Below are 27423 nucleotides of genomic sequence, written 5' to 3'. Positions count from 1 at the left end.
AGTAGCAAATTATAGACCAATCAGTATCCTAGGTGTTGGCAGCAAACGTACTAGAAAAATTGGTCATAAAGAGAATTAAAGAATGAATGTATAAGAGTCAACATGGCTTTGTGAAGGGTTGGTCATGCCTTAGTAATTTACTAACTTTTTATAATATAGTAACAGCTGAGTTATATAAAGGAAATAAGTACTCAATAGTTTTGCTGGATTTTGCATTTGACAGAATGCCACATGGAACTCTGTTACACAAATTTGAACAAATGATGGATTTGACACTGGTTAAGTGAATAAGATGGTGGTTGCTGAACATATATCAAAATGTGATATATGGAGGGACAGAATCAAGGCAAAAACAGGTGACTAGTGGTGTACAAGGTTTAGTGGTGCTTGAACCACTAGTGTTTAATTTGTACATAAATGATTAGGAAATAACCATAGAAGGAAATATTCAGTTGTTTGCTGATAATGTGAAATTAGGTAGGGTAGTAGTAGTTAATCAAAGGGATGTGGAGAGCTCACAGGATGATTTAAATAGGCTGTCAGTATTGGGTAAAAGATAATGAGTGTCAGTTTAATGTGGAAAAATTTAATGTTGTGCATTTTGGGATAAACAGATTACAAGCAGTGTATCAGATTGATGGCACTATACTCCAAGGAATAGATGAAGCTAAAGATTTAGGAGCAGTGGTAGACAGAGTTAAAGTTTAGAGGACATATTACTAAGATTGCTCATAAGATTATTTGACTTTTGAAAAACACATTAACAAATAGCAATATGAAAGTTCTTATTACTCTTTATAAGGCCATGATATGCCCACATCTGGATTATTGTGCTCAAGTCGGGTTTCCTGGGGATGAGGAAATGGTGGAGAGGATTCAAAGGTGAGGGCCTGTAAAATGTTCTCTATGAGGATAGAATGAGGGTGTGTGGATTGCAGAACTTGGTTGATAAGAGAAAAAGAGGGGAGATTGTTAAAACGATTTAAGTTGCTTAAAGTATTTTATAGGATTGATGTAGGGAAAATGTTTCAGCAGTTGGATATAGGGACCAGAATAAGGGGTCATCTCTGGAAGTTGAATAAAGGTGTGGTTAGTAGGAAAGATTATTTCTACTTGCTTTGTCTGTTAATGGGTTCAAGGAGAGGTATGAGATTGTGTGGATAGACTTGGTCTCCTGCGATGTCTTCGGACTCCATTGAGGTGCTGTGTAATAATAATAATCTCTCTCTATTATAAATTTATTTACATTGCCAAGAAACCATTTCATTTTGCTGATGTTTAAATTAATTCCGGCTTCGTTAATGTCTCTCTTAACCAATAGAATCAACCATTCCAGATCATCCTTAGTTTCTGCTATGAGGGTTGTATCATCTGCATGTCTTATATTGATCTAACTAATCCTATGGCTGTATTTGCATTGAGATTCTGCAACATCCTAATTGTTTCCATTTCATTAGCCTTTATTCCCATATCAGTTTGTCACTGCACTATCTTCTTCACCTGAATGATAAATTTTTACAAAGTGGTGATCAATAATCAACTGTTTTGTTTGCTTTTGTCCACTTCCTACCATCAGCATTCATTAAGGTTATCCTTCTATAATTATTCTTCCTTGCACTTGCAGCAAATGAACTCTTTTGAGATACCTTGTGGCCTTATGAGCTAATTTCCTCTCTTAATCTGAATTTATCTTCCTTATCATACTGGCCACCCTTTCTTTCCTGTGCCTTGTACTTTCTTTCCTGTTTCCCATGTGAGCTTGCTGATCACCTTTCTCCTTATATATACCCTTCACACCTTTTTTTTTTCCTGCTCTCACTTAATGATATTATTCATCCATCTAACTGTGATATGATTTATCGCCCTGATCATGGATATATAATTCGATAGGTTTCTTTCAGAAACCCATTAACAATCTTCTATACACTACCAGCATACTTCTCTTAAAGTTTTTATGCCGTGACACTGCTTCTTGCTGCTCCCTAAGCTTTTCATAATCACTTTCCTCCTCTAGCTCTACATATACTCCCTTTTTAAGTGAAAATTCCATGTTTGGCAGCCTCTCAAACCAAGACTACATGATTACTCTCCCTATATCTAATATCTAATCAATGTGTACTTTGGTGATGGACAAATCCTCTAATTTCACCAAATCTAGCACTGTGAAATCTCAAGTATCCTGCTTCACATGCTGTTTCAAGTAATTATTTCTTAGAAGTTGCATAAATTACATTAGCTTCTTTCCATGTTATCTTCCTCCTGCCAGTTTATATAGCCGAATTCCTACATAATTATTTTACTTACCTTTAATGTGCTAATTTACTAATGCATGTCATTCACATCTTTCCCCTGTACTCCTCCCCTCCATTGCCTGCAGAGCATCACCGTTCATTTTGTCCTATCTGATGTCATATTCAAATGCATGGTCCTCTGTATCTGTATTCTTACTGATATCTTGTTCTGCAATTTGGCTTCAGTTCATCTGCTGTGATCAGCAGTATACTCTCCTGTCTTTCATATTTTCTCTCATACTGTACTTTTGAATTTGCAAATCACTTGAGCATAGCAAAACAATCAAATCTTTCACTTGACTTCTTATATCTGGACAGTCTCACCAATATTCATTTTCACACCAGGAAAACATGATTTGGTCACACTTCTATTACCGTATGACGCACCCCCATTTTTGTACAAAAAGATTTTTCAGATCCTCTTCCTGATTCTGCCAAGTTCTTATCATTTTCTCAGTTGGGGCTGGCCCAAAATGCCTCTCTGCAACCCTGTTTCCATGTTCTTTAGCATATGCAATCACACGTAGCTTGTATGCAATATTGTAGCAATGCTGACGTTTTTCAGCCATAATTTGCCAAGAAATTTAGAGAAAATTTAATGGCAGAAATTTATCACTGTTCACAACAACTGGAAAGTTTAAATGAACAGGAACATAGCTGTGATCTTCGAGGACAGCGCATGCGCATCCACTGAACTCTGTAACTGGAAAGCTCTCGCACAACGCAAGGAAGCAAGAAAGAAATCTCGTAACTCGGAACAGAGAAAATTTCCAGAAATGAAAGTAATAAAAAACTGAATTCCCCTGTATAAGACGCACCCTGTTTTTCAGACCTATTTTCAAAGAAAAAAAGTGCGTCTTATATGCCTGCGAATACGGTAAATATTCCTCTTATCACCATAAAAACACTTCCATCTTGATTCATGGTAACTACAAGAGAATATTTTAAAGAAAAAGTTTGTTGACATGAGCCATCTCTGGAAACTGCATAGAAGTGTGGCAAGAAAATGAATTTGGTGAATTAACACAAGTAGAAACATTTAATTGTTCTTATATTAATACAAGTCATAAACTGTAAAACTGCTATAAATTCAGTTATCTCTCACTACAGCTAATTTGTGGGAACCACAGATATAGTTTTTTATAATTAATAGTTTGCTACAATAAATTTTATTTAGAATAGCAATGTGCATATAGGACTTCATTATAATTGAGGGCTTATTATAAGAATATAACATTTTTGTCATGGGAATTGCTTGGTTTGGTTTTCATAAGCTTTCAAGAAAATTTGAGTCTGGCTATAAAAAAAGGATATATATATATATATATATATATATATATATATATATATATTTCAAAAAATAGATTTAATGACTCCAAGACCGAGATTAAATCTATTTTTTGAAATGTATAACAACCGAGTAAAAACTAATCGCCACATATATATATATATATATATATATATATATTAATTATACCATTTCATCTGGGTCTTTTTTATAGCATGCAAGTTTATTAAAACTGTGTTTGTTATAGTGAGAATTGAATGTATTTAGCAGTATTCTTTTACTTGCATTTCTGAAATTTTGGCAATCTAGAATATGAACCTGCTTAGTTCTTATTAATAAAAGGATGGCAACAATCTATGCCAATTTTTATGTTGACTTCAGCGATTTCCTAACAGCAATGGAGTACATGTTTCATCCATCACATGAATTTTTGCACTGTGTATGTGTAGCTGTATTGTGAGAAACCTTGCTGCAATAAAGGTTTCGTACTGGTAGCATCACAGTTATAATAAATTTAGAAAGTGTAAAATGTAATTGCTTAAGTAACTGAATTCAAATCAGTCTGTAAAAAGGGTAAAATATTGCTACAGAGCCTAAAAGGCTTCATATTGGCATAGTTAAGTTATATGAGAGGATATTACATATCCGTTCTTCTTCTTTATAGTCAGAACAAATTTCCCTGAGAGCATAAGAGAATATATAACTTTAGCATAGAAGTTGCAGTACCAGAAGAAGAGAAGATCAAGAAGAAGTGGATTAGACAAGAAACACTGAATTTAGTAGGAGAAGAGAATGTTGAAGATAAGAAGGGATACATCAGAAGAAATAGAGGAGCAATATGAAGAAAGTAATGAGACAAAAAAAAGCAGTCAGAATAGATAAGATGTGAAATGGTTAGAAGCCTAATGCAGTGGTCTGTTTTGGTTGCTAGATGAAAAATGAAAAGATGAAAAAGGCAAAGTATTGATGAATAAAGATAAAATCGTACAGCGGTGGACAAGATATTGTAGTGAGTTATATGAAGGAAAACCAGATTTTAGATAGCTTTGGGAAACTGATTGAAGAATTGAAGCAAATATTACCACTACGTAATGAGTATGATGTGGACATTTTAAGAGGAGAGGTAGAAAAAGCAATAGGACAGCTAAAAGACAAATCCTGGTAATGATAACATCACTGGAGAAATGATTAAATATGATGGTGAAAGTATGGTTACAGAAATGCACCAACTATGTAATATGGTACGGAAAGAAGGGAACATGCCAGAGGAGTGGGTGAAATTGATAACAGAATTGGAAGCATACCTTGCAGACAAGCAAGCAGGATTTAGGAAAGATAGAACTACAATTCAACAGATTTTGAAAATGTGGTTAATAGCAGAAAAAACTAGGAGAAAAAACAAAAACATTACTTGTTTTGTTGATTTTCAAAAGGCATTTGACAGTATCAACCAGAAAATGACATTAGCACTGCTAGAATTGTATGGAATTGATAGAAAACTAATAGCTATATTAAAAGATGTCTATAAGACTGCAGTTGCAGCAATTAGAATAGGTAATGATTTGGGGAAATGGTTTAGAACAAGCAGAGATACTGGGGGGGGGGACCCAATATCACCAAGCATTTTCATCTCACATTTAGAAAGGCAATGGATAAAATGAAGGAAGATGCAAAAGGAATATCAATACATGGGATGAGAATTAACAATCTGAGATTTGCAGATGACATTGTTATTATTGAAGAAGACGAAAGAGAACTACAAAAAACATTGAATCTGTTAAATGAGGAAGGGAAGAGATTTGAATTTGTTAGAACTTGGAAAAAAACAAGGCAATGGTATTATTATTATTATTATTTGTGACACCTCCACCACACTCTCAGGCAAGGCATTCCAATCATTCACAACTCTGCACGAAAAAAACCTGCTCCCCTACTCACACCCTCTTTATACAGTTTCCAGGGATGACCTCTGGTTTTCCCCCGATCTCCCACTATTTTCTGTAGAACTTCTCCAGCATTGATCCTATAACAACCCCTTACCAACTTGTAGGTCTCTATCATATCTCCTTCTCTTCCTCCTGCCCACCAGACTCTGCAAATTACATCTTCTCAATCTTTCCTCATACTCGACATTCCAGAGGTCAGAAACTACCTTAGTCAATTGCCTTTGGACCCTTTCCAACATCTCTTCATCATTCTGAAAACCAGGTGACCAAATCTGGGCACAATAATCCATGTGTGGCCTAATCAAAGCCTTATACAATGGAACAAGAATCTCCCTACTTCTACAAGTCAGTGTCCTCCACATTATTCCCAGAAGCCTTTGTGTTGTCTTCACAATTTTGGCTGTCCCCCCCCTAAATTTCAGATCGTTATCCACTATCACCCCTAGATCTCTTGTTTCTTCCACCTCCAACAATATATCCTTACCAAGCATAAATTCTGCATCCCATCTTTGTTTTCTAAATTTTAAAACCTTACATTTTGCAACATTGAACTCTCATCCCCATTTACATGCCCAATCACTCAATTTATTCAAGTCTTCTTGTAAGGCCAACATCTTCACTACTCTTCATGGTTCGTCCCAACTTTGCATCATCTGCATACAACTGAATATCTCCATCCAAATCTTCACCTATATCATTAATATAAAAGTTAAACAGTAATGGCCCCAAAACAAGACCCCTGAGGCACTCCACTAGTGACTTTCCTTTTCCTGGATATCGCTCCCCCATACACAACTTGTTGATACCTATCAGAGAGCCAGTCTCCAATCCAATGCACTAATCTAATATCCAATCCCATCTGCTCTAGTTTGACTATCAGTTTATCATGAGGTACTCGATCAAAAGCTTTTGTGAAATCTAAGTATATTACTGTGTATCCTTCTCCTCTGTCCAAGGAAGCAGTCACTTTATTGTAATAAGTAAGTAGATTACTAAAACACAACCTCTCTTTAGCAAATCCATGCTGTCTATCAAGAATTATACCATTGTTTTCAATCCAACTCTGGATCCTAGTTCTCACAAGCTTCTCCAACAACTTAATCACAACACCTGACACACAGATAGACCTATAGTTTGATGCTTGAGTTCGATCACCTCCTTTATGAAGTGGCACAATCTTGCCCTACTTCCACTCCTTAGCGACTTCCCCAAGTGCAAGACTCATATTAAAAAAATGTCAAGTCAGGTGTCAACTCCCTGGCACATTCCTTCAGAATACGTGGCGATATATTATCAAGTCCCACAGCCTTATTAACATCTAGTTTACTCAACTCCCCGTACACCTCTTGCTCATTTAGTCAGTCTCTCCTCCCCATCATCTACTGCTCTCAATCTCTCCATGAAGTCACATTCACAAGATTGAAAGACCTTTATGAATTGCTCAGTAAGTATCTCCACCATGCATTCTGCAACAGCTGTCTTTATACCATTTTCTCCTGGCTACATGTCGAAAGAACTCCTTAGGATTCTTTTTGACTTCAATAGCTAACTGCTGTTCATTCCTCTGTTTAGCTACCCTCACCAACCAAGTCACCCTCCTTGCCTGGTCTTTGTAGACCTCATGGGATTGGTTATTTCCATTTCTCTTATGCTTCCTCCACACTGCCCTCTTTCTCTGTATTGCATGCTTAATCTCTTTATTCATCCATCTCACACCTACCTTATTTAACCTTCTCACCCTTGGAATACCCTTAGACATTGCATCTACAAGATAGTTTTTGAAAATTTCCCAAGCTGCATTGATCTCTTTTCCAGCTAACTCCTCATTCCATGCTACACCTGCAACCTGACTCCTGAGCTCTTCATAATCCCCCCCCCCCCTTGTAGTTCCACATATACCCTTTTCTCACAGAGATCCTCATACTGCTGGCAACCTCCCAGGTAATCACCTCATAGTCACTCTCACCAATTGGTGGGTGATTTGACACTTCGTTTATAATTACATCCGCTGATGAGATGACCAAATCCAAGACCCTCAATCCTTGTGCGCCCTCTGTTACATATTGTCTGAGGTAGTTATCCCTCAAAAACTCAAACTCGTTTTCTTTACTTCCAGTTATTATCTCATCATTCCAGTCTATATTACCCTAATTAAAATCGCCCGTAATGATCACCCTTTTCTTATTTGCTTGATTGATTTGATTATACATTTCATTATCGCCAACATCCACATTACCTGGTCCATAACAACATCCAACCAAGTGTTTCATTCCATTCACCTTTATCTCACATCATACTGCCTCAAAACCACTGGTTCCATTTCCATCTTGCATCTCTACTTTGTATGGACATAACTCTTTCTCTGTCATCAATAGCACTCCCCCTTCCTTTTTACCCCTTTTATCCTCACAAAACACATCATACCCTTCCATCTCTATTCCTGTCAGGATATCATCCTCTTCCAACCATGTCTCACTTATTCCGACAATCTTTGGGTGAACAGACTCAATTAGTGCAACCATTTCATCTGCTGTGTTTCTTATACTTCTAGAATTTGTATACAAACACAACAGCTCATTTCTGGATCTACAGCTAGATGCACTATCACTCACTCGATGTGATCGCTTTATGCTCGACTGGGGCCATTTCCCTTTCTCCTTATTCATTTTAAAACCCTTTTTCGATTCCAACTGTTTCCTCTTGATCCCAGGTCATCCCATTTCTTTCCTGTCTACACATGCTTTCACCTCCGCTCATAGCATCCACCTTTCTCACGCTGTATACCCCTGTCCACCCTGAGCCTCCCCGTTTTCCTGCTCCTTTTGTACACCCATTCTTTCATTTTTTATACTCATATTCCTCATTCATAACCACCTCTTCAATCTCTCCTGCTTTTCCACATCACTTCCCGCTTGATTTGATTTTCTCTCGCACTCTACTCACTTCTCTACCTTCCAGCAGCAGTCTCTCCAAGCAACTCGCACCATAACCACTCATATGCAGTCCATCGCTCTCATACAGTTCACTTCTTCCTTCAAACTCATTCCGCACATTAACAGACTGTACTCCCATCTCTGCACACATTTCAGCCCGCATATCATTTATAATTCTTGCTCTCTGCCTCATCTCACCAGAGTCATACCTAGGCAACACACTGCCTACCCTTCCTGTCACACTATTCTCTTTTATCCTTCTAAGCAGCCTCCTGACGTACATTCTGACTTGCTCTTTGTCCTCTGTCAAATCATTCGCTCCTTTGCTCACTCCCTTCTCATATCCAATGCCTCAATCATTCTACTCATTTTACTGCTTGGAAAACATACCTTGTGCATCCTATCATCCAGCACACCTTTAATAATGGAGTCGCCATATAGCGTCACTCACTCATCTTTTGTTAACTCTTTCATGCAATCGTGATTAGTTTTAATAATTTTTACCCGAATTTTCTTAATTACATTTCATATCCATTTCATCTCTTTCCTCATCCAATTCAACTTCTGAATCTTGCATCACATTCTCTCTAACTTTCTAACTCTCGACACCCTCTTCTCACTTTCACTGTCATTCATCCTTCTGTACTTTCGGTCCAACATGTCCAACTTTCGCTATGATTCGTTCTTTCGATTTTCGATTCCTGCATCACTCCATTTCCAGTAGTTTCAATTGTTCTCTCAATTTCGTTTCCTTCCGCCACTTTCATCATTATTAACATCCGTTATGGTTTTTAAATCACTCGTTTTCTTTTTCACTCTTTTTTTAACATTCTTTCGCCTCTCTTTCACACCATTCTTCTCTTTCGAATGTGCACTCATTTTCCCTACTAATTCCATTCTCGCTACTAACACTTTCTATCATCAATTTCATATTTGCATTCATCAATTCCTCGTTCAGGTCACACTTCGCACACACCCTCCTTCCATCCGCCCTAAACATCCACAAATCATTTATGTAATCGAAAGAATACATATAACACACCTCACACTTAACGAAACGACTGAAATCTAAGTTAGTCATGGAATGATAAAGCCACCGCCATGTTTAATCTGCCGGTTACTACTCTAAAGTCTAATAATAATAACCACGAATTCATAATTAAGTTTAAGCAAAACAAAATCCCCCACACTAATAATAATGGTAGCGCACAACTTTTACAGCAGCTCTTACTCTAACAAACACTCATACATACTTAATTATTCCAAGAATACTTATCTCAATCTGGAGCTCTTACACACGTGCGCCATGCTTGACTCACTAGCGCCCTCTCATTTGGTGAGAAGAACATGAAACAAAAGATACAAGTGGATCGAAATGATATAGAAAATGTAGAACAATTCACATATTTGGGAAATAAAATGACATATGATTTTGGACTATAAAAAAGAAATAAAGATCAGGATTGCAAAGGGAAAAACAAATCTGAAGGCCATAGATAGCATCTGGAAAAGTAATGTGATCAGCCTGCAAACAAAACTAAGAGTACTGGAAACATGCATCTTCAGCGATGCACTGTATGGATGTGAAATGTGGGTAATAAGGAATCAAGAAAAATAATTTTGGGCATTTGAAAGAACTTGTTACAGGAAGATTCTAGGATGGGTCCAGAAAATCACAAATGAATAGCTCTATTGAAAGATACAACCAAAGGAGAATCTAATGCAGAAGATTGTACAATGGAAGCTGCAATTATTTGGATACATCTGCAGAATGAGTGAGGACTGGGAGATAGGCATTCATATGTTTGGTATTATGGATGGTGTAAACAGAAGAGGCAGACCATACAGAGAATGGATAGATGACAAAAAGGACTGGTGTGGAATGGGTTTACAGAAACTGCGACACTGTGCACTGGACAAAAAAAGGTGGAAGAGGATAGTGAAGGAGGCATCGAACACCAGCGGGCAATGATCCCATGGTTTGTGATGATGATGATGATAGAAATTGCCTTGGTTTGCACTACTGAGAAGATATGAACTTTGTCCAGGAACCCAAATATTTCCCTTTTATTAGTGCTCGAGTTCTGTTTCACTGGCTTGACAGCTATTTTGAACTGTTCATCAGAGACCAGATAGAAATTTCTGCCTAAGAGTTTTTCTGTTGCTATTCAACCTTAGCAATCCTATGTCAGAAAGCTTTGTTTCTTAAGCAAACTCTCAGTAGATGTGTTCATCAAATATTATAATAAAGAGCTCCAAAGGCTTCATTCTGGTAAAGTAACTATATCCATCCCTTTTTTTTTAATAGCCAGACTCAAATTTTCCTGAGAGCTTGTCAGAAACCAAACCAAGCATCCCATGTCAAAGGTGTTATGTTCTTGTAATAAACCCTTAAGCAAATTTGAATCTGGCTATAAAAATAGATGTACTTCTTCTCCCTTCCATCATTTATGGGGCTTGATGATGAGGCCGAATGAACTCTTTCCACTTCTGTCTGTCCCTAGTGAGTCTGAACAATTCTGTCCAGTTTGGTGTCACTTGTGATTTGGTTTTTAGGCCCTCGTTTATTTTGTTTTTCCATCTAATTCTGGGCCTTCCTTTGATTCTTTTACCTTCCATCATTGTATACAGGGCTTTAGTTTGTAACCTTTCTGTGTCCATTCTGGTCATATGACCAAACCATCAGTCTTTTTCTTGGAAAATGTCTGTTATTGTTATTTCTTGTTTTAGTCACTTCCTTATGTGTTTGTTTCTTAGTCCATCCAGCAGAGATACTCCAAGTAATCTTAGCTAACCCATTTCTGTAGTTAATAATTTTTTCTCTTCAGCTTTTTTGAGATTCCAGCATTCACTTCCATAGAGAAGTATTGGGAGGACCATTGTCTCATAGATTCTTCCTTTCGTTACTTGTTTGATGTCGCTTGACTTCCATATTTTTATTTAGTCGTCCAAAAGTTTGGGATGCTTGACTGATTTGTCTGTTTATATCTTTTGTAATTTCACCATTGTACTCAAATTACATTAGCAATATTCTCCCTGTTTCCCCCAACTCTCCACATCAGAGATCCATCAATTAGCATATGACAGAGAAGCCTCATTTTTCTTCACGACATAAGAATCTCTAAGGCCTATCTTAGTGTACACAGAGTACTTATTTGTTTTGATTGATTTCCATATTTAGAATTATAAACTTATAAATAAACGATGATGATGACTCATTTACTCCTCTGAGATGAAGTTTTTGACATGCTCTAAATTCTTACTATCAATGTCAGTTTTCAGATTGGTGTTTCTTTATTCTCTTTGCATAATTTCTGTTTTGTCTATATTTAGGTTTAAACCAAATTTTATACATTCTTCCTTTATTTTATCAGAAATTCGTTGATCTTCTTCCCTACTTGCAAGTAATGCAATGTTGTCTGCAAATTTTAATTTGTTATATTTTATCTATATATTTTGATTGCAGAATCTTCTTCATTTAATTTTCTAAAATAAAGAGCCCAAAGGCTTCAGTTCGGCAGTTTGTTTTTCCTAATGCAAATACTTCATACGAGCAATAACCATTACCATCTCAGATTATTTTGGATGGCTGAGTGCATGATGTCTTCCTTTATTATCTTTGTACTCAAAAAAACTTTACAAGCAATCTACTGAAATCTCACTCGTACCATGGATGCTTATGAAAAGTATTTGGATGATAAATGATTTCATCACCTGATGTGAGATCATCTTGCTCACTAGGAGTCTGAAGCAGCTTGAAAGAGTTGGGATTTTCAGATTTTTATGATTTATTTTCAGATATGTTACCCTATGAGATTTTATACTTTTATATAAAATATAAAAAATATATAAAAGTATATACAACATGCTTTTCTTAACTCACTGTTAGGGGCATTAGTGTAATTGCTATTATTATGCGGTGGAATTTCAGGTAAGAATCTGTCAACAATTAAAATAAGTTGCAAAGTTAACCATCTTTGAATGGATTCTGCAGTTTAAGAAGTAGTATATGAAGCAGTTGATTATAGCTAGTTAAATGGTGCATTTTATTTTCAATGCTCTCCCCAAACCTCCATTTGGTTTTCATTGAATTCTTGGGTCGGAAACATATTATATTTCACATTTAGTTGAAATATGTTTAATGGTGTGGCTTGTAAAGATGCTTGAAGAGTTGACAGAGGGAAAATGGACAGTTTAACCTTTTTTTATATGGCTCACCTATCAAAGGTTTATTTGTAAACCTATGGTACATTTGTACCATTGTTGTTGGGTTTTTTCCCCCTATTTTATTGATTTTGTTTTTTACTTTCTACATAGTCCAGAAACCCTCCCATTAGAGACCAAACATGAATCTTTTTTAAGCCACTTCAGGCCTCTAACATACAAATCACTGGTTTCCCACCTAAAAACAATCGCAAGCATTCATGCCCATAACAGGATTCAAACCTGCAATGTGTTAGTTGTTGAGCAGATATGCTAATCACTCAGCCAACCAGACCAGCAATTTCTTGTGCTATTTCCTATTTGGCATGCCAAGGCTATTGCATAAAAATGGTGAATCAATAATGTTCACTCTAGAATCAAAGTTATAAGTTAGATATGGGTCTGAAGGATTCTTATATCACTTTAATCAGTAATTGGTTAATTACTGTTTTTATTAGTTTAGAACATATTAATAATCTTTTGACTCATCGCAGGAGGTCCTTCCTAGGAAACACAGTCTATCATACCACTCCTTAAATTCATTGACTGTTCTTGCTCTCACCACTCTATCAGGCAATGCATTCCAAGGTTCAACCACTTTCCATGCAAAGAAACCACTCCTCACCCTCTTGTTGACAGTTTCCTTTCATAACTTCCAGGGATGGTCCCTTGTCATCACTCCTTCCCACTGTTCAACCAAGCGAAAGAACTCACCAGTGTCAACCCTGTAACCACCTCTCAACAGTTGAAAAGTCTCAATCATATCACCTCTCCTTTTTCTATCCACCAAACTCTGCAGTCCACATTTCCTCAGACGATCCCCGTAACTAACATTGTACAGTACTGAAACTTTGTTATCCGCCTCTGTACCCTTTCCACAATTAATTTATCCCCTTCAAATCCTGGGGACCAAATTTGAGAACAATAGTCTAAGTGTTGTCTGATCAGGGTCTTATACAACGGAATGATAACTGTTTTAATCTCTGCAGGTCAGTGTCTTTCTCATTATTCCAGCAATCCTCTGTGTTACCTTCACCACCTTTGCAATATGTCCCTTGAATTTCAGGTTTCTATCAATCATCAACCCCAGTTCCTCTACTTCCTCCAGTATATCTCCTCCAATAGAGTATGCAGCGTCCCATCGATGTGTCCCAAACCTTAAGACCTTACATTTTGCTGCATTACACCAATACTCCCATTCATTTGCCCATCTGGCTAGCTTATTCAAATCCTCTTGCATGACTATCACATCTGCACTATTACTTAACCCTTCCGAGCTTTACATCATCTGCAAACAACTAACTATCCCCCTGCAATCCATTGACAATGTCATTGATATAAAGTTAAAAAATATAGGTCCCAGTACTGAACCATGTAGGACCCCACTTGTAACCCTCTGCTTCCTTGAAACCACTTCACCATACACAACTCTCTGATACCTGTCGGACAGCCAATCCTGAATCCAGTTGACCAACCTGACATCCAAACCCATATGCTGCAACTTAAATATCAGCTTATCATGTGGCACCCTGTCAAATGCCTTCGCAAAATCCAAGAAAATCGCAGTATATGCTTTTCCCTCATCTACTGCTCTTGTAACTTTATTATAAAAGGCTAGCATATTACTAAAACAAGAGTGCCCCCTCACAAATCCATGTTGACTCTCACAGATAACATTAGCCTCATCTGCCCAATGTCTTATACAGTCCTTAACTAATTTCTCCAAGATCTTAACAACTACTGATGACACACAAACTTGCCTATAATTAGACACTTCCGGTCTGCTACCACCTTTATGCAATGGCACTATCTTACCTTCCTTCCACTCCCTGGCACCTTTCTAGCCATACTTTCATTGAAAAGCCACATAAAAGGAGCTGTCAGTTCCTTAGCACATTCTCTCAGAACTCGTGGTGAAATACCATCCAGTCCCACAGCTTTACTGACATCCAGAGTACTCGGTATTTGGAACACATTCTCCTCCTGCACTTCTAAATCTTCAACCTGCCTATCCCTCTAATATTGAAATTTACTTCTCCAGGATGAAATACACCAATAAAGTGTTCATTGGACAATTCTACTATGTCCTCTGCATTAGTCCCTCTATTCCCATTTTTATCCCACAATGTCATTCTTTCACAATCATTTCTCCTCCTACTGGCCACATAGCTAAAAAATTCCCTAGGATTTTATTTGGATCTTAGAGCCAATCTCTTCATATTCCAGTTTTGCTTTCTTTACCATGCTAGTCACTCTTCATGCATCTGCTCTTCACATGTCTCCTTATATCTCTTCCATAGCCTCTTTTTCACATGCAGCTCCTGTTTAATATTGTTTGTCATCCACTTTACACCAAATTGTGTCCTCTTCTTCACTTGTGTGAATCCAGCTTACTATTGCTGCTAACAAATAATCCTTCACAATTTCCTAAGCACTAATGATATCCTGGCCTTTCAATTCCTCTCTCCATGAAACTTCCCCAAGTTGATGTCTAAGACTATTGTAATCACCTGCCTTATAATTCCACATATATTCCTGTTTCTTTGATACTCCTACATGTCTATTCATCTTCCAAGTCAAAACCACATGGTCACTCTCTCCAACTTTTGGGAGAGATGTCATCTCACTTATTATCAACGTTTCTGATGTTATGACCAAATCCAAAACTCTTAAACCTCTTGTTCCCTCTATTACATGTTGCCTAAGATATTTGTCTTTCAAGAATTCTAGAAATTCCCTTCCCTTATTGCTACATGCATCTTCCTCTCCCCAATTTATACTGCTGTAGTTAAAATCTCTCAAAACAATCATTCTTCTTGCATTTGCCAAGCTCAGCTGTCTAAGCATCTCCTGGTCCCCACCCTCTGTGCTCCTTGGTTTGTAGCAACTCCTCACCAAATATCCCGTCTTGCCTATCTTTACTTCACACCATATGCTTTCAGAATCTTCAAAATCATTAGTGTCACTGCCTTCCAAAGCCTCCACTCTTAGAGGACATAAATCGTCACTGATGTCCTCTAAGAGTGGAGGCTTTGGAGACCACCACGCTTTCCCTTTCTATGCTGCTGAAAATTGCTGTACTCTGCTACTTCTATTCCTGTTATTATATCCTCTTCTGTCAACCACATCTCAGTGATCCCAATAATCTTTGGCCAGGCTGATGATATCAGCACCACCAATTCCTCTCCTTTATTCCAGATACTCCAGGCATTAGTATAAAGCATAAAAATTCCACTATTTCTATACCTAGCATTATTCTCTCTAGACTCCACTGGGCTTAGTGCTACCTGATGTTTTCCCCCTTCTCCCAAGTCCCCTTTCCCACAAGAGGCCACCCCTGCTACCACCTTGGGCATTCTAGTTTCCCTGCATTGACACACTGACTTATTCAGTGTGCTACATCTAGCAAGAATCTCATATCTCACTGCCCAATTTTCATTGCCTCTCAAGTCATTTGTTCCTACCATCACAATCATCTCATCCACCCTTTCACCCCCTCTTAATTGCCATAGCCACACTTTCTATTGTTCCTCCAGGCAAACACTCCTTACGCATCCTATCTTGCACACCACGGATCACTGAATCACCATTTATTATGCCTCTTACCATTCTCTCCTCTTCTATCATTTCCATAACACTCTCTCATTCCCTCTCTTCTACTGTTCCTTCTCTCCCCTTCTATCATTCCCATACCTCTCTCATTACCTCTCTTCTACTTATCCTATTTTCTCCACTTCTTTCGTTCACATAACTCTCTCTCTCTTCTATCCTCATTCTCTCCTCTTCTATCATTCACATAATTCTCTCTCATTCTCTCTCTTCTACTGTTCCCATTCTCTCCTTTTCTATCGTTCATATAACTCTCTCAATCCCTCTCTTTTTACTGTTCCCATTCTCTCCTCTTCTATCATTCCCATACCTCTTATTCCCTCTCTTCTATCATTCCCATACCTCTCTTATTCCCTCTCTTCTACTGTTCCCATTCTCTCCTCTTCTGTCATTCTCATACCTCTCTCTTATTCCCTGTCTTCTACTGTTTCTATACTCTCCTATTCTATCATTCCCAAACCCCTCTCCTACTGCTTCTATTCTCTCCTCATGTATCATTCCCAAAACTTTCTCTCACTCCTACTCTGATTCGCCTTGCATACATCTCTTCCATTCTCCTAATCTCATCGTTCATACTTCTAATCTCGTTCACAAGATATTCCAGCTCCTCTTTCAGCGCATCTATCTCTTTCTGCAAGTTAGTCACTCTTACTTGCCATTCTTTTACCCAATCAAAACCATCTCCGTAAACTTCACAGTCATTCAAGTCTTCCACACTCCCAACTCTTATTTTCTCATTCATACTGCGCTCGTCATTCTCTCCTACGACACTACTCGTCTCCCGACATTCATTTCCCATCCCTGAAGCAACTAGGTCGGTTATCGATATATCCAATTCGTTAATTTCCTCCCACTGTCTGCATTTTGCACATATACGCACTCTCCCTTCTACCCGCGACATGTCCTACTCCCAGGAAGCATGCATGCCACAAAGTCCTTTGTTATATTACATATAATAGAGTTCTTAAATGGCAGAGGACTCTGTGACATGCCATTTATGATTGCAGTTGCATCTGCCATCATTCCTTACTGCCAAGTACATAACTTCTAAACTAATCGCCAAAAAATATATATGAACACTGTATCACAGATATATATATATATATATATATATATATAAATATAAATAAATAAATGCTAAATATAAACATATATAAATATAACGCTATAATCAACTATACTAGATAGCGAAAACTTCTCTTCTCTTCCACCACAATGCTGCCGACTGTGACCTAGGCTTCTCAGTAACCCAATGAAACTCCAAAAGCAGAACCACTAAATAACACTTGTGTTACTGAGAAAAAAATGCAGCACAATTCACAAAAGAATTCACACTATTTTGAAGAACAGTGTAACAAAAAAATTAAAGATGCCAAGAAATTATATTCTTGGTTTCATTCTTTATCCAAATGTAAGCAAACAAGGTTTGCACATGAAGTAACTTCATGACTGGGCTACTTGATTTGAATTAGTATCCCATAAGGTAGGTGTTCAACTCGTCGATTGTGGAACGATTTTTGGTTGATCTCTTGTGTATTCCTCCTTACTTACAAATTTAATTAAAACTAAAAACATAATATTTTATTTATCATTATTTTGTATTATTTTTAATTCACTTTAAGTGTATTGCTATTGTTTATTTATTTTTCGTTAAAATTGTCAAATCAGTAATTTTCTTAAGTCTGGGTAAATGAATTAATTTGGATCAGTGTAAGTCAAACAGCGAGCTGAATGAATACGATTACAAGCAAAGTGTAAAATGTCGATTGTAGCTTAAATATTCCAAAGCACATTATATCGTTTTTTTGTTTAGGTTAAGTCCCATGTGAATATTATAAAAAAATAAACTTTGTTTTCTCGGTATAGTTTGTATTAGATGTTTTTGTAAATAACTTTTGAAGCTAACTGTATATACTGCTTTAATAAGAATATGTTATAGTGTTAAAAACAAAGGCAATGTTTTTGTCGCCAAAGCTGTATATGGGGGCATTAGAAAGATTGTTATTAAAACTTGTATCAAACACTTTCCGATGGACGGCAACTTGCAATCAAAAGAAAGCAGAGGAGAACCAAAGGCGTGCTGAACTTGAAACTTAAGATGAAAGACTCATACTGATTCTTTGGGGGTTGCTAAACTTCATGCGAGGTCTCAGAGGAGGCCTAATAAAAAGGGGATTGAAGCAAGCAGAAGGGGTCCCGATTTCAGAATTGCTGTCAGAGAGGAGGTCACCCAGTCCAGAGTCTCCATCAGAAAGACGGAGAAGCTGCCCGGATCCACGTTGCTTGAGAGAGTAGTTTTCCACTTCCAGAAAGGAGCTTCTTGGTTCGAGACACTAGAGAGAGACTACTTCTAGGCCGCAGACAAGATTTCAAATTGCTGGAGAAAAGTTTCCAGGCCAGAGAGGGATCCAGTTAACAGTTGGTGGCAGCTCTCGCTGTTGAAACGGCAGAAAAAGAAGGCATTCGTCCAGACATTTTCGATGAGCCCAAGCAGAGGAGAAAAGGCAAGGCAAATTTCCCGAAGCACCTTTGCTCGTAAGTTTTTCTTTTCCCCGAGGGAGAGTAACCTTTTGCTGGAGCTGAATGAGCCCACCACCTGCTACGTTCCTGACGAGATGCAGCCGAGCCAAAATTTGCTGAAGAAGATCTGAGACTAAAGAATTGCCATAGAACTTTTAGTGAAGGACTTTTGACTGAATGTGAGATACAGAGCCTTTAAGTTCAAAACTTTTATATAATTCCTGTTATAGTTGATACAAGAAAGACTTTTAAGATATATGTTTAATAGTGTTAAAAAATGTCCATAAGAGAATCAATTGGAATTAGAAGTTGATATCAAATGTGTAAAGATAACTTAACACAGATTTAGGTAACCTCTTTATGAGTAAGCTTAGAGATTAATAAGTAAAAATTTGTAAACTGAGAGTAGGTAACCTTATGTGTTAAAGAAAGTATTTTAATGTTTAAATACTTTTAACATTAATTTTAAAATTAAAATACTTTTAATTAAAAGTATTTTAATGTTGAAGAAAGAAGGTTCTAATTTTTGCTAAAGAGTTTTTATAGATGGATAGAGAAAACCATCTCCCTAACGTTAAAATTGTGCATATTTCATAGTAATGTAAATAATTGTCATTTATTTACAACTGCACTGTTTCTAAAATAAATCGGACTTGTTGAGCAGGAATCTAAGTGAGTTGGCCAAAGTGAAATTGAGAAAAAGAACAGACCACGACTGTTTGTGAAAGTTTTAAGTAGGAATTTGTGTTAGAGAAAGAGAGAGAGAGAGAGAGAAATCTACCAGCCGTATATTTGAGTTCTTTTTGCTAATCAAAAATATTAGTGGCACAGTCTCATTTTAAATAAATTTTCTAATATCTTAGGCATAAGACTCGTAATGCGAAAGGTAGATAAATATAGCACGTAATAAGATAAATGAGAGATTCTGAGAGAGAGAAAGTGCGCACAGCAAATTAGAATAACAGAGAATAAAGTATAGAGTAAAATACATCACAAGTAATTAATGGAAATTATAAGTAGACAAAGTTAAATAATAATAAAAGTTTGCAACGTCGCAGTAAGGACTGGATAGCAAAAGTAGACGCATAACAAAAGTACATCGTATGCGTTTCATTTAATTTGAGGATAATCATGAGTGTATCAAAGAAATCGAAGACGTATCATTTTCCCAAGACATGGAAAACGGATTTTTTTTTTCTCTACAGTGGTAAATGGAAAGTGTTGTTTGATTTGTAATTCATCTGTAGCAATTCCAAAAAAAAAAAAAAGGTAATATTGAGAGACATTTTTAATTGCTACATGCGAAATATGAAGATTTTCCCCAAAATTCCAAAATCTGTAAATCAAAAATTATAAATTTAAAGGCAGGACTTTCTGGACAACAAAATATGATTTTGAAAGTAATAAACTAATATCAGTCACTATTGCATCTTTGAAAGTGTGTCATTTATTAGCAAAAGCAAAAAAAGCCTTTTACTGATGGAGAATTAATAAAAGAATTGTTTCTTGCAGCAGCAGAATCTTTATTTTCTAATTTTAAAAATGAAATCATTTCGAATATTAAAGATTTACAACTTTCCAGAACAACGTTTATGAGAAGAGTTGAAATTTTAAGTGCTGATCTGAATACTCAGTTAATGTCAGACATTCACCAGTGTGTTGCGTTTTTATTACAATTTGATGAATCAATCGACCTAAGGGCCAGGAGAGAAGGACCAGGGGAGAAGACATTTTTTCGGCATTTGATGAATTTGTGAAACAACACAAACTTCCGCTTTTTAAACTTGTCTCTATTACTACTGATGGTGCTCCTGATGATAGGTAATAAATCAGGCTTCATTTCATTATGTAAAAATGATGAAAAATATCCAGATCTTTTAACGTACCACTGTATTCACCAACAAGTACTGTGTAGTAAAAGATTAAACACAAAAGATATTTTGGATATTACATTTAAAATTGTAAATTCTGTTCGAGGAAAAGCCCTGCAACGGCAGTTATTTTTATTACAGGCAGATGATGATAGGGTACTTCTGTTGTACAGTAATGTTTGCTGGCTCAGCAGAAGTCAATTTTTAGAAAGATTTCTTGTATTAATTAACGATGTAAAAATTTTTCTTGATGAAAAAGGATATATTTATTCAAAATTGAAATTAAGCAATTTAAATTTAGAGTTATAAGGTAGAGAGAAAAATTTAATTGACATGTTAAGTTCAATAAAAACTTTCCAACAATACTTACTTTTATTAAAGAAAAATATAAATGACCACGAATTTAGACATCTCCCATATTTATTAAAATTTTTTGAACAAAATCAAGAAATGCTTTGCTATGATTTAAAAGAATTTATTCGTTAAATAGAATTAGTTGGGGAAGAAATAAATTCAAGATTTAAAGATTTTAATAGAACTGAAATGATTGTATTTTTTATCAATAATCCATTTCAAGAAAACTTGAACTTCACAGAAATTTAAAATAAAATTAGTGGGCTGTTTAACATAAACCAAGCTGAAGTAGAACTTGAGATAATAAACATTTAGATTAGTTTACATTTAAAATCAATAAACAATGAAGTCATTTGGAAGTATGCACATGAAAAATTCCCAATGTTAACTAATATTGTACGAAAAATTCTGTCGTTTTTCGGATCGCCATACTTGTCAGAATCCGCTTTTTCAGATATGACCGTCATAAAAAATCACTTAAGAAACCAAATTACAAATGATCATTTGGATGATTATCTGTGATTGGCCACCTCTTCATATCAACTTGACTATGAAAATATTGCAAGGTCCAAACAATGCCAAATTTCACTTCTTTTTTTTTTAATCGACCAGCATTTCCTGTAACTTCTGAGTTTGTAATCAATCTGTTGTTTTTTTTCTAACTTTGGTTTTCCAAAATAGAGAAATAAATATTTTATTCGTAGTTGTTTCTTTGTGCGTAATCAGATATCAGGTTGGAGGAACATGATCTGTATGAGAGAGTAGATCGTCGAATAACTTTTTATAGAAAAGTAGCTCGCGTAGTAAAAAAGGTACCACTTCCATAAGGCAATGATTGAATCACCATAATGATTATGGTATAGCAGATAATCTTGAAGATCTGGAAGAAAGGCTAAATCAGCTAAATGAAGCCTCCAGAATAATTAGATTAAAAATAAATAGAGAAAAAACAAAAATAATGATGAATAAATACATAAACCATAGAACTGTTAAAGTTGAAAACCATGAAATTGAACAAGTTAGTTCATATGAATATTTGGGCCAATTGTTATCCTTTGAAGATTGCCAAAGAAAAGAGATTGAACGAAGAATTCAACTTGGATGGCTTATGGGAAAATGAGAAACATAATCAGAAGTAACATCCCTATGAGTCTAAAAAGGAAAGCTTTCTACCAGTGCATGCTTCCTGTCCTAACATACGGTTGAGAAACATTGACTTTAACAGAAGCCCTAAACAAAAAGCTGAGAATAACACAACATTGCATGGAGAGAAGTATGCTAAAAATAACATTAAGAGATAGGAAGACAAATACCTGGATAAGATCTCAAACAGGTGTCATGGATATTGTAAAATACATTAAACAGGCTAAGTGGAGATGGGCTGGCCAGATGCAGTGATGGGAGATGAACTAGAAAAACAACGGAGTGAAGACCAATGGATGGAGGAAGACCAAGAAGAAGGTGGAGGGATGGACTGGAACAAATTGCAGGAGTGAGATGGATGGGAGAGGCAGAAAACAGAGTAGTCTGGAAAATCATGGAGGAGACCTTTGTCCATCAGTAGACAGTACCAAAAGGTTGAAGAAGGCAATCGATGTGAAGTCATACCTCTATACACAAGTTGCCTAGCCATGTAGTTACTTACTGTTTAAACTTTGTTTGCTTACATTTGGATAAAGGATGAAACCAAGAATATGATTTCTTGGCATTTTTAATTTGTAGTATATATAACTAAGTGGAAAAACTTTAAACATTTCAACAGTCTTTCCAACGTATTTTAAGAATTATTCTTCAACTTTTCAATTGAAGTTGCATGTTTTTGTCTGTTTTAGGTCATATCAAATGCCACAGAAAATGTACCCATGCAAGTAGAACTGTTTAAGAGGACTGATGCCCATGAATTAGTATCGGTTAATCAAACTCTAGCCCTAGATAAAAAATTATTCAGGTATTTCCATTTATTTAATGATTTCTATGTTTCCTTAAAGTAAAATTTGTGTAAATACAGTAATACTTAAATTATTTTCAGATCATAAATGAATGCCATTCATCAGTGAAAATTGATATTTATGGGTCTTACAACGCACTAAAATGCAAGCTTACTTAAAATAAATATAAAACTGGCCAAGTCACTGTTGGACGTTAATTGGAACTCTTGTCCAAGCAGTTAGCCTAGTGGCTGTGCGCTTCACAACCATATGACTGGGGAAAGAGTGTCCCAGGTTCGATTCCCGTTGAAGACATGAGGAATTTGAGGATCTTTCTCAACCATAGCCAAGTTAGCTGGTCTTGGGCGTGGACAGTAGGGTTTTTTCCACCAATTTATCTGGCATTTTTCATCCTGCAAGCAGACAAACCGGCCCCGTGAACACACATGGATCTACAGCCACTTACCTCCCCCCCCACGAGGGGGCTCAACTCTCCCCAATAGGGACGGGGGAGAAAAAAGGAGGAAACTCCATACGAATAAATAAATAAATTGAAACTCCTTATCACTGATGATGGTTAGTTCCATTTCCATTGCATACCTTTAAAAGATGTATCCATTGTACTTAAGCAGGGAAGTGTTGGTGGCTGAAGTATGAGCAAATGATTTGATAAATGAGTTAACATGATCAAGGAAAATGTAATATGGAAAATAGCAGACAGTTCTGTTGGCTGAGGCCATGCCAGGCTATCCTCAAAAGCCAAAGCAAGCTTTTCTTTAGAAAAGTGTGTCATCACAAACGCACCAGGTGAGTGTGTTAAGTGTTTAGTTTGAATGAATGAAATTCTTATCATGACAGTACTGCATGATTTTTTACTAATCAAGCAGTAATCTTCTTTGAAATTCGTCTTCTACTTGTCATCACTCCAATATTGTCATATCTGATATTTCAGATTTCTAGAGCACTTCTGACTGAATGAATCTGCCTAGATCTTGGTCTTTCTCTCGGCGCTTTACTTGCAGTCATGGGATCAAACATCTGTTATGCTAATTTTTCCTCTACTATCCTGTTTAAGTGACCGTATCACTTTAGATTAGCTCTGCTCACATATTTTTCAATGCTAATAATGTCAGTTTCGTTTCTGCTATTTTCATTTTTCATACGATTCAACCATTGATGCTATCAGTTCACTCTCTTAATATTTCTCATAACTTTCATATGGGGTGGGTGTTTATAGTCTTTGATCAACTATTTTGTTTTGAACTCGGTTCTCAAATCCATAAGTTAAAATTGGTTTGAAACACTGCCTTAATTATAGAAAGTTTTTTTTTTTTTTTACTTGGTTACAAAGTAAATTATAATTGCCAAGAAACTGTGTTCTTGTTTAATCCTTTACCCAAGTGTAATAAGTGTGTTTTCATTATGGGATAGAAAGGAAATGTAGATAAAGTCATCTGCCTCTGTATACATACAAAGAACCTAGTTGTGAAGATCTTTGTTTTTTGCCCTTTGTTTGTGTACACTTGGGTAAAGGATTAAACAAGACTGTAATTTCTTGGGAAGTATAATTTACTTTGTAAACAAATGAAAAAGTTTTAATCAAGAGAAATATAAAAATGGAGAAAAACTCACATAAAAAACTTTCATTTAAATTTTTGCCATATCATAGGCATCATCAGTACAAGATCATAGAACAGCAGTTAAACAGTAACAGACAATTCTAAAAAGCACCACTTAAGTAGCTAATATAACGTAACTAAATAAGGTCAATAATTTTCTAATTAAAATAAAAAACGCACATACACACAGATATTTAGGCAAAGTTAGCAGATTTAAAAAGCACTATCTCCCATAAAGGGGATAAAGATAGACCATCAGATCTGTTTAAGTTCAGATAGTGAAGTAATGTTTCACATCTTTCTTTATAAAGACATTCTGTTAGAAAACAATGTTTATGAAGGCCTCTCGTTGTGTTCATTGAACTGTGTGTTTAGTGTTGATAGCGTGCCCTTCAAGTCCAGACTGTTCAGGCTGATAGTATTTAAGATAAGACTTGTGTTCTTCTAGATAGATAGCAGCAGATTTTACTGTTTGTCTAAAATAAGATAACCCACAAGATCAATGAATCTGATAGATGCCTAAATGACTGAGAGGTGGAAGCTTGTGCTCAGGAGAAGTGAGAAAGGTGGATATTTTTCTGATGGGGCAAAAGGCAACAAAAATATTCAGTGGTTTTAAAACTTTTGCTATACATTTACTAATGCCATGCACATAAGGGATAGGAATAAAAGTTACTTCTTCTATATTTGAAGAGGTAGAGATACCATAACTGTTAAAAACTTTCTTGATGAAAGAATCCTTAAAACCATTAGATAAAAAGGTGGAATTAATGTAAATTAAAGATGCCAAGAAATTATATACTTTGCTTACATTTAGAGGCTAATGACTTCACATCACTTGTCTTAGTATCCCACGTGCAAAGCAATTATCCTTACTGACATGTATAATGCTATGTATTATGGGAAGGGTCGAAACCCAGAATGGTTTGAGCTTTATTGAGGTCTCATCAGTGGGAGCCAGACCCAGAAGTGATACCAAGGTTGAAGTAATGCTGAAGTCACATTTCCATATAAAATACTCTGAATTAGAGATAGATGTTGAAAGTTTTTTCACTTGGTTATACTATAAGTTAAAGATGCCAAAAAATTATATTCTTGGTTTCATACTTTATCCAAGTGTAAGCAAACAAAGTTTATGCATGAAATAATGGCACAACTGTGAGCTTCATGATCATGTCACATGAACTTCATATGATCTGGAATTATGACTAAGACACACTTCAATGTCAGTTGCACTAGAAGCCAAGTTCTCGAGGCTCATATTTAACAAGAAATTTAAGTGATGCACACCCTTCTTATCCTGTCTTCTTGAGCCTCCATAGCTCATTCGGTATAGATGAAGTCCTTTGGTTGGAAAGACCTGGGTTTGATTCCCATCTATGACTTGGTGAACCTTTATCTGGTCTTTTTGACTAAAGGTGAGTTAACCAGTCTCGTACGGAGATAGAGGGTTTTTTTCACCCAGTAACTCTGGTTTTTCGTCCCTCAGAACATGCAAACCTAATGAGGGATTTACAGTCATAAGATATTTATACACACACACACAGTGATGAGCTATGGAAATTTTAACAAAGGGCTCGCATCGTCAAGCAAAAAAAAGCCGTATTTCACACAAAAACTTTTATTAATACAGCTTGTGTACAAATGCCAATCAAAAAGTATGAACGGACAACCTGTAAAGGCTATCATTTTTAAACCAATATTTCATGATATAAACATGAAATATTTGCACACAATCATCTGTGTTAATTTATCTTACATAAAAAAAACATTTTTTACTATTAAAATATAAGTATAAAATCTTTTATAATCGCACATATGAAATAGTCTGCATTTTTTTATAAACAAAATAAATTTCTTTTGTTTGTGATATTAGTTTTAATGACAAATAATCTATAAATAATAAATAAATATTATCTAAACACAATAATATTGAAGTACGTTATATTTCTCTGTTTTTATACTTCTAGTGATAATCAACGGTACCAATCAAGATGCATTTTATAGTCCTATTTATTTATGTGATTGCCAAAAGTGAATTCTTATTTGTAAAATGGTAACAGTAACTGTAATATTTTATTTAATAAAATGCCTTTGTTAGGTTACCGTATGAGTTTGTCACTTAATATATTTCACAAAAATGTTTTTTTTTTTTTTTTGCTTTTTTTTTTTTTTGAAAAAATAAAGTAAACAAGAGGCTTGCAAATTTGAGAAAAATTTAACAGAGGGCTTGGGTGAGCCCCTTATAGCTCACCTAATTAGGGGGTTCAACTCCCCTTTCCCAAAGGGTCAGGGAGAAAGGGAAGTAACCCCATATAAATAAATAAATAAATCCTGTCTTCTTCCTCTTGGGTTGCTGACAGATGTTCTTTGCACTAATTTGATTGACACTTGAGAATACACTGCAGTAGTTTGCTACTATCCATGATCAAGTCATAGCAACTGCAATTGGAGCAATTTGAACCTCGCCGATCCGTAGTCTTTTATGTTAGACGAATGAACCATCCTTGTCGATTTGACATCAACCGTTGCCTCAACTATACACAAGCAAAATAAAATCCTTGCCAGATGATCCAGTATGGCCAACTATTTTTTATCCACAGTGAGAGAATCTGTACAATACTCATCAAACTGCTATGACCTGATTTACAAACAAGAGCACTCTCAGAAAGTGTAGTAAATATTATGAATAACTGGTAATTAATTTACGGAATTAACAACGCATATAAAGTAAATTAATTAAAGATAACTTTAATGAATCACTTCTATATTTCGACAATGTCACATTGTCATCTTCAGGAACATAAAGATATGGTATGTGCACTACAGGAACTAACAAAGCAAATGAGGAAGAAATTAAG

The 27423-nt window shown here is 36.0% G+C and overlaps 1 protein-coding gene across 4 annotated transcripts in view; it reads left to right on the top strand.

The window, feature by feature from the left end:
• Nucleotides 1–27423, top strand: part of LOC150094641 (tudor domain-containing protein 7-like) — a 624604-nt gene that overhangs the window by 471324 nt on the left and 125857 nt on the right. For all 4 annotated transcript variants that reach the window (XM_090410991.1, XM_090410989.1, XM_090410990.1 and 1 more), the window contains exon 20: nt 22848–22963. In XM_090410991.1, coding sequence (XP_090267117.1) covers nt 22848–22963 — 116 coding nt within the window. The remainder of the gene's footprint in view (nt 1–22847; nt 22964–27423) is intronic.

The sequence above is a fragment of the Typopeltis vanoorti genome, chromosome 21 (assembly GCF_054136105.1).
Source record: "Typopeltis vanoorti isolate ZY-2024b chromosome 21, IOZ_Tvanoo_1.0, whole genome shotgun sequence".
In the NCBI taxonomy this organism is placed as follows: Eukaryota; Metazoa; Arthropoda; class Arachnida; order Uropygi; family Thelyphonidae; genus Typopeltis; species Typopeltis vanoorti.
This window is presented reverse-complemented; position numbering and strand designations above follow the sequence as displayed.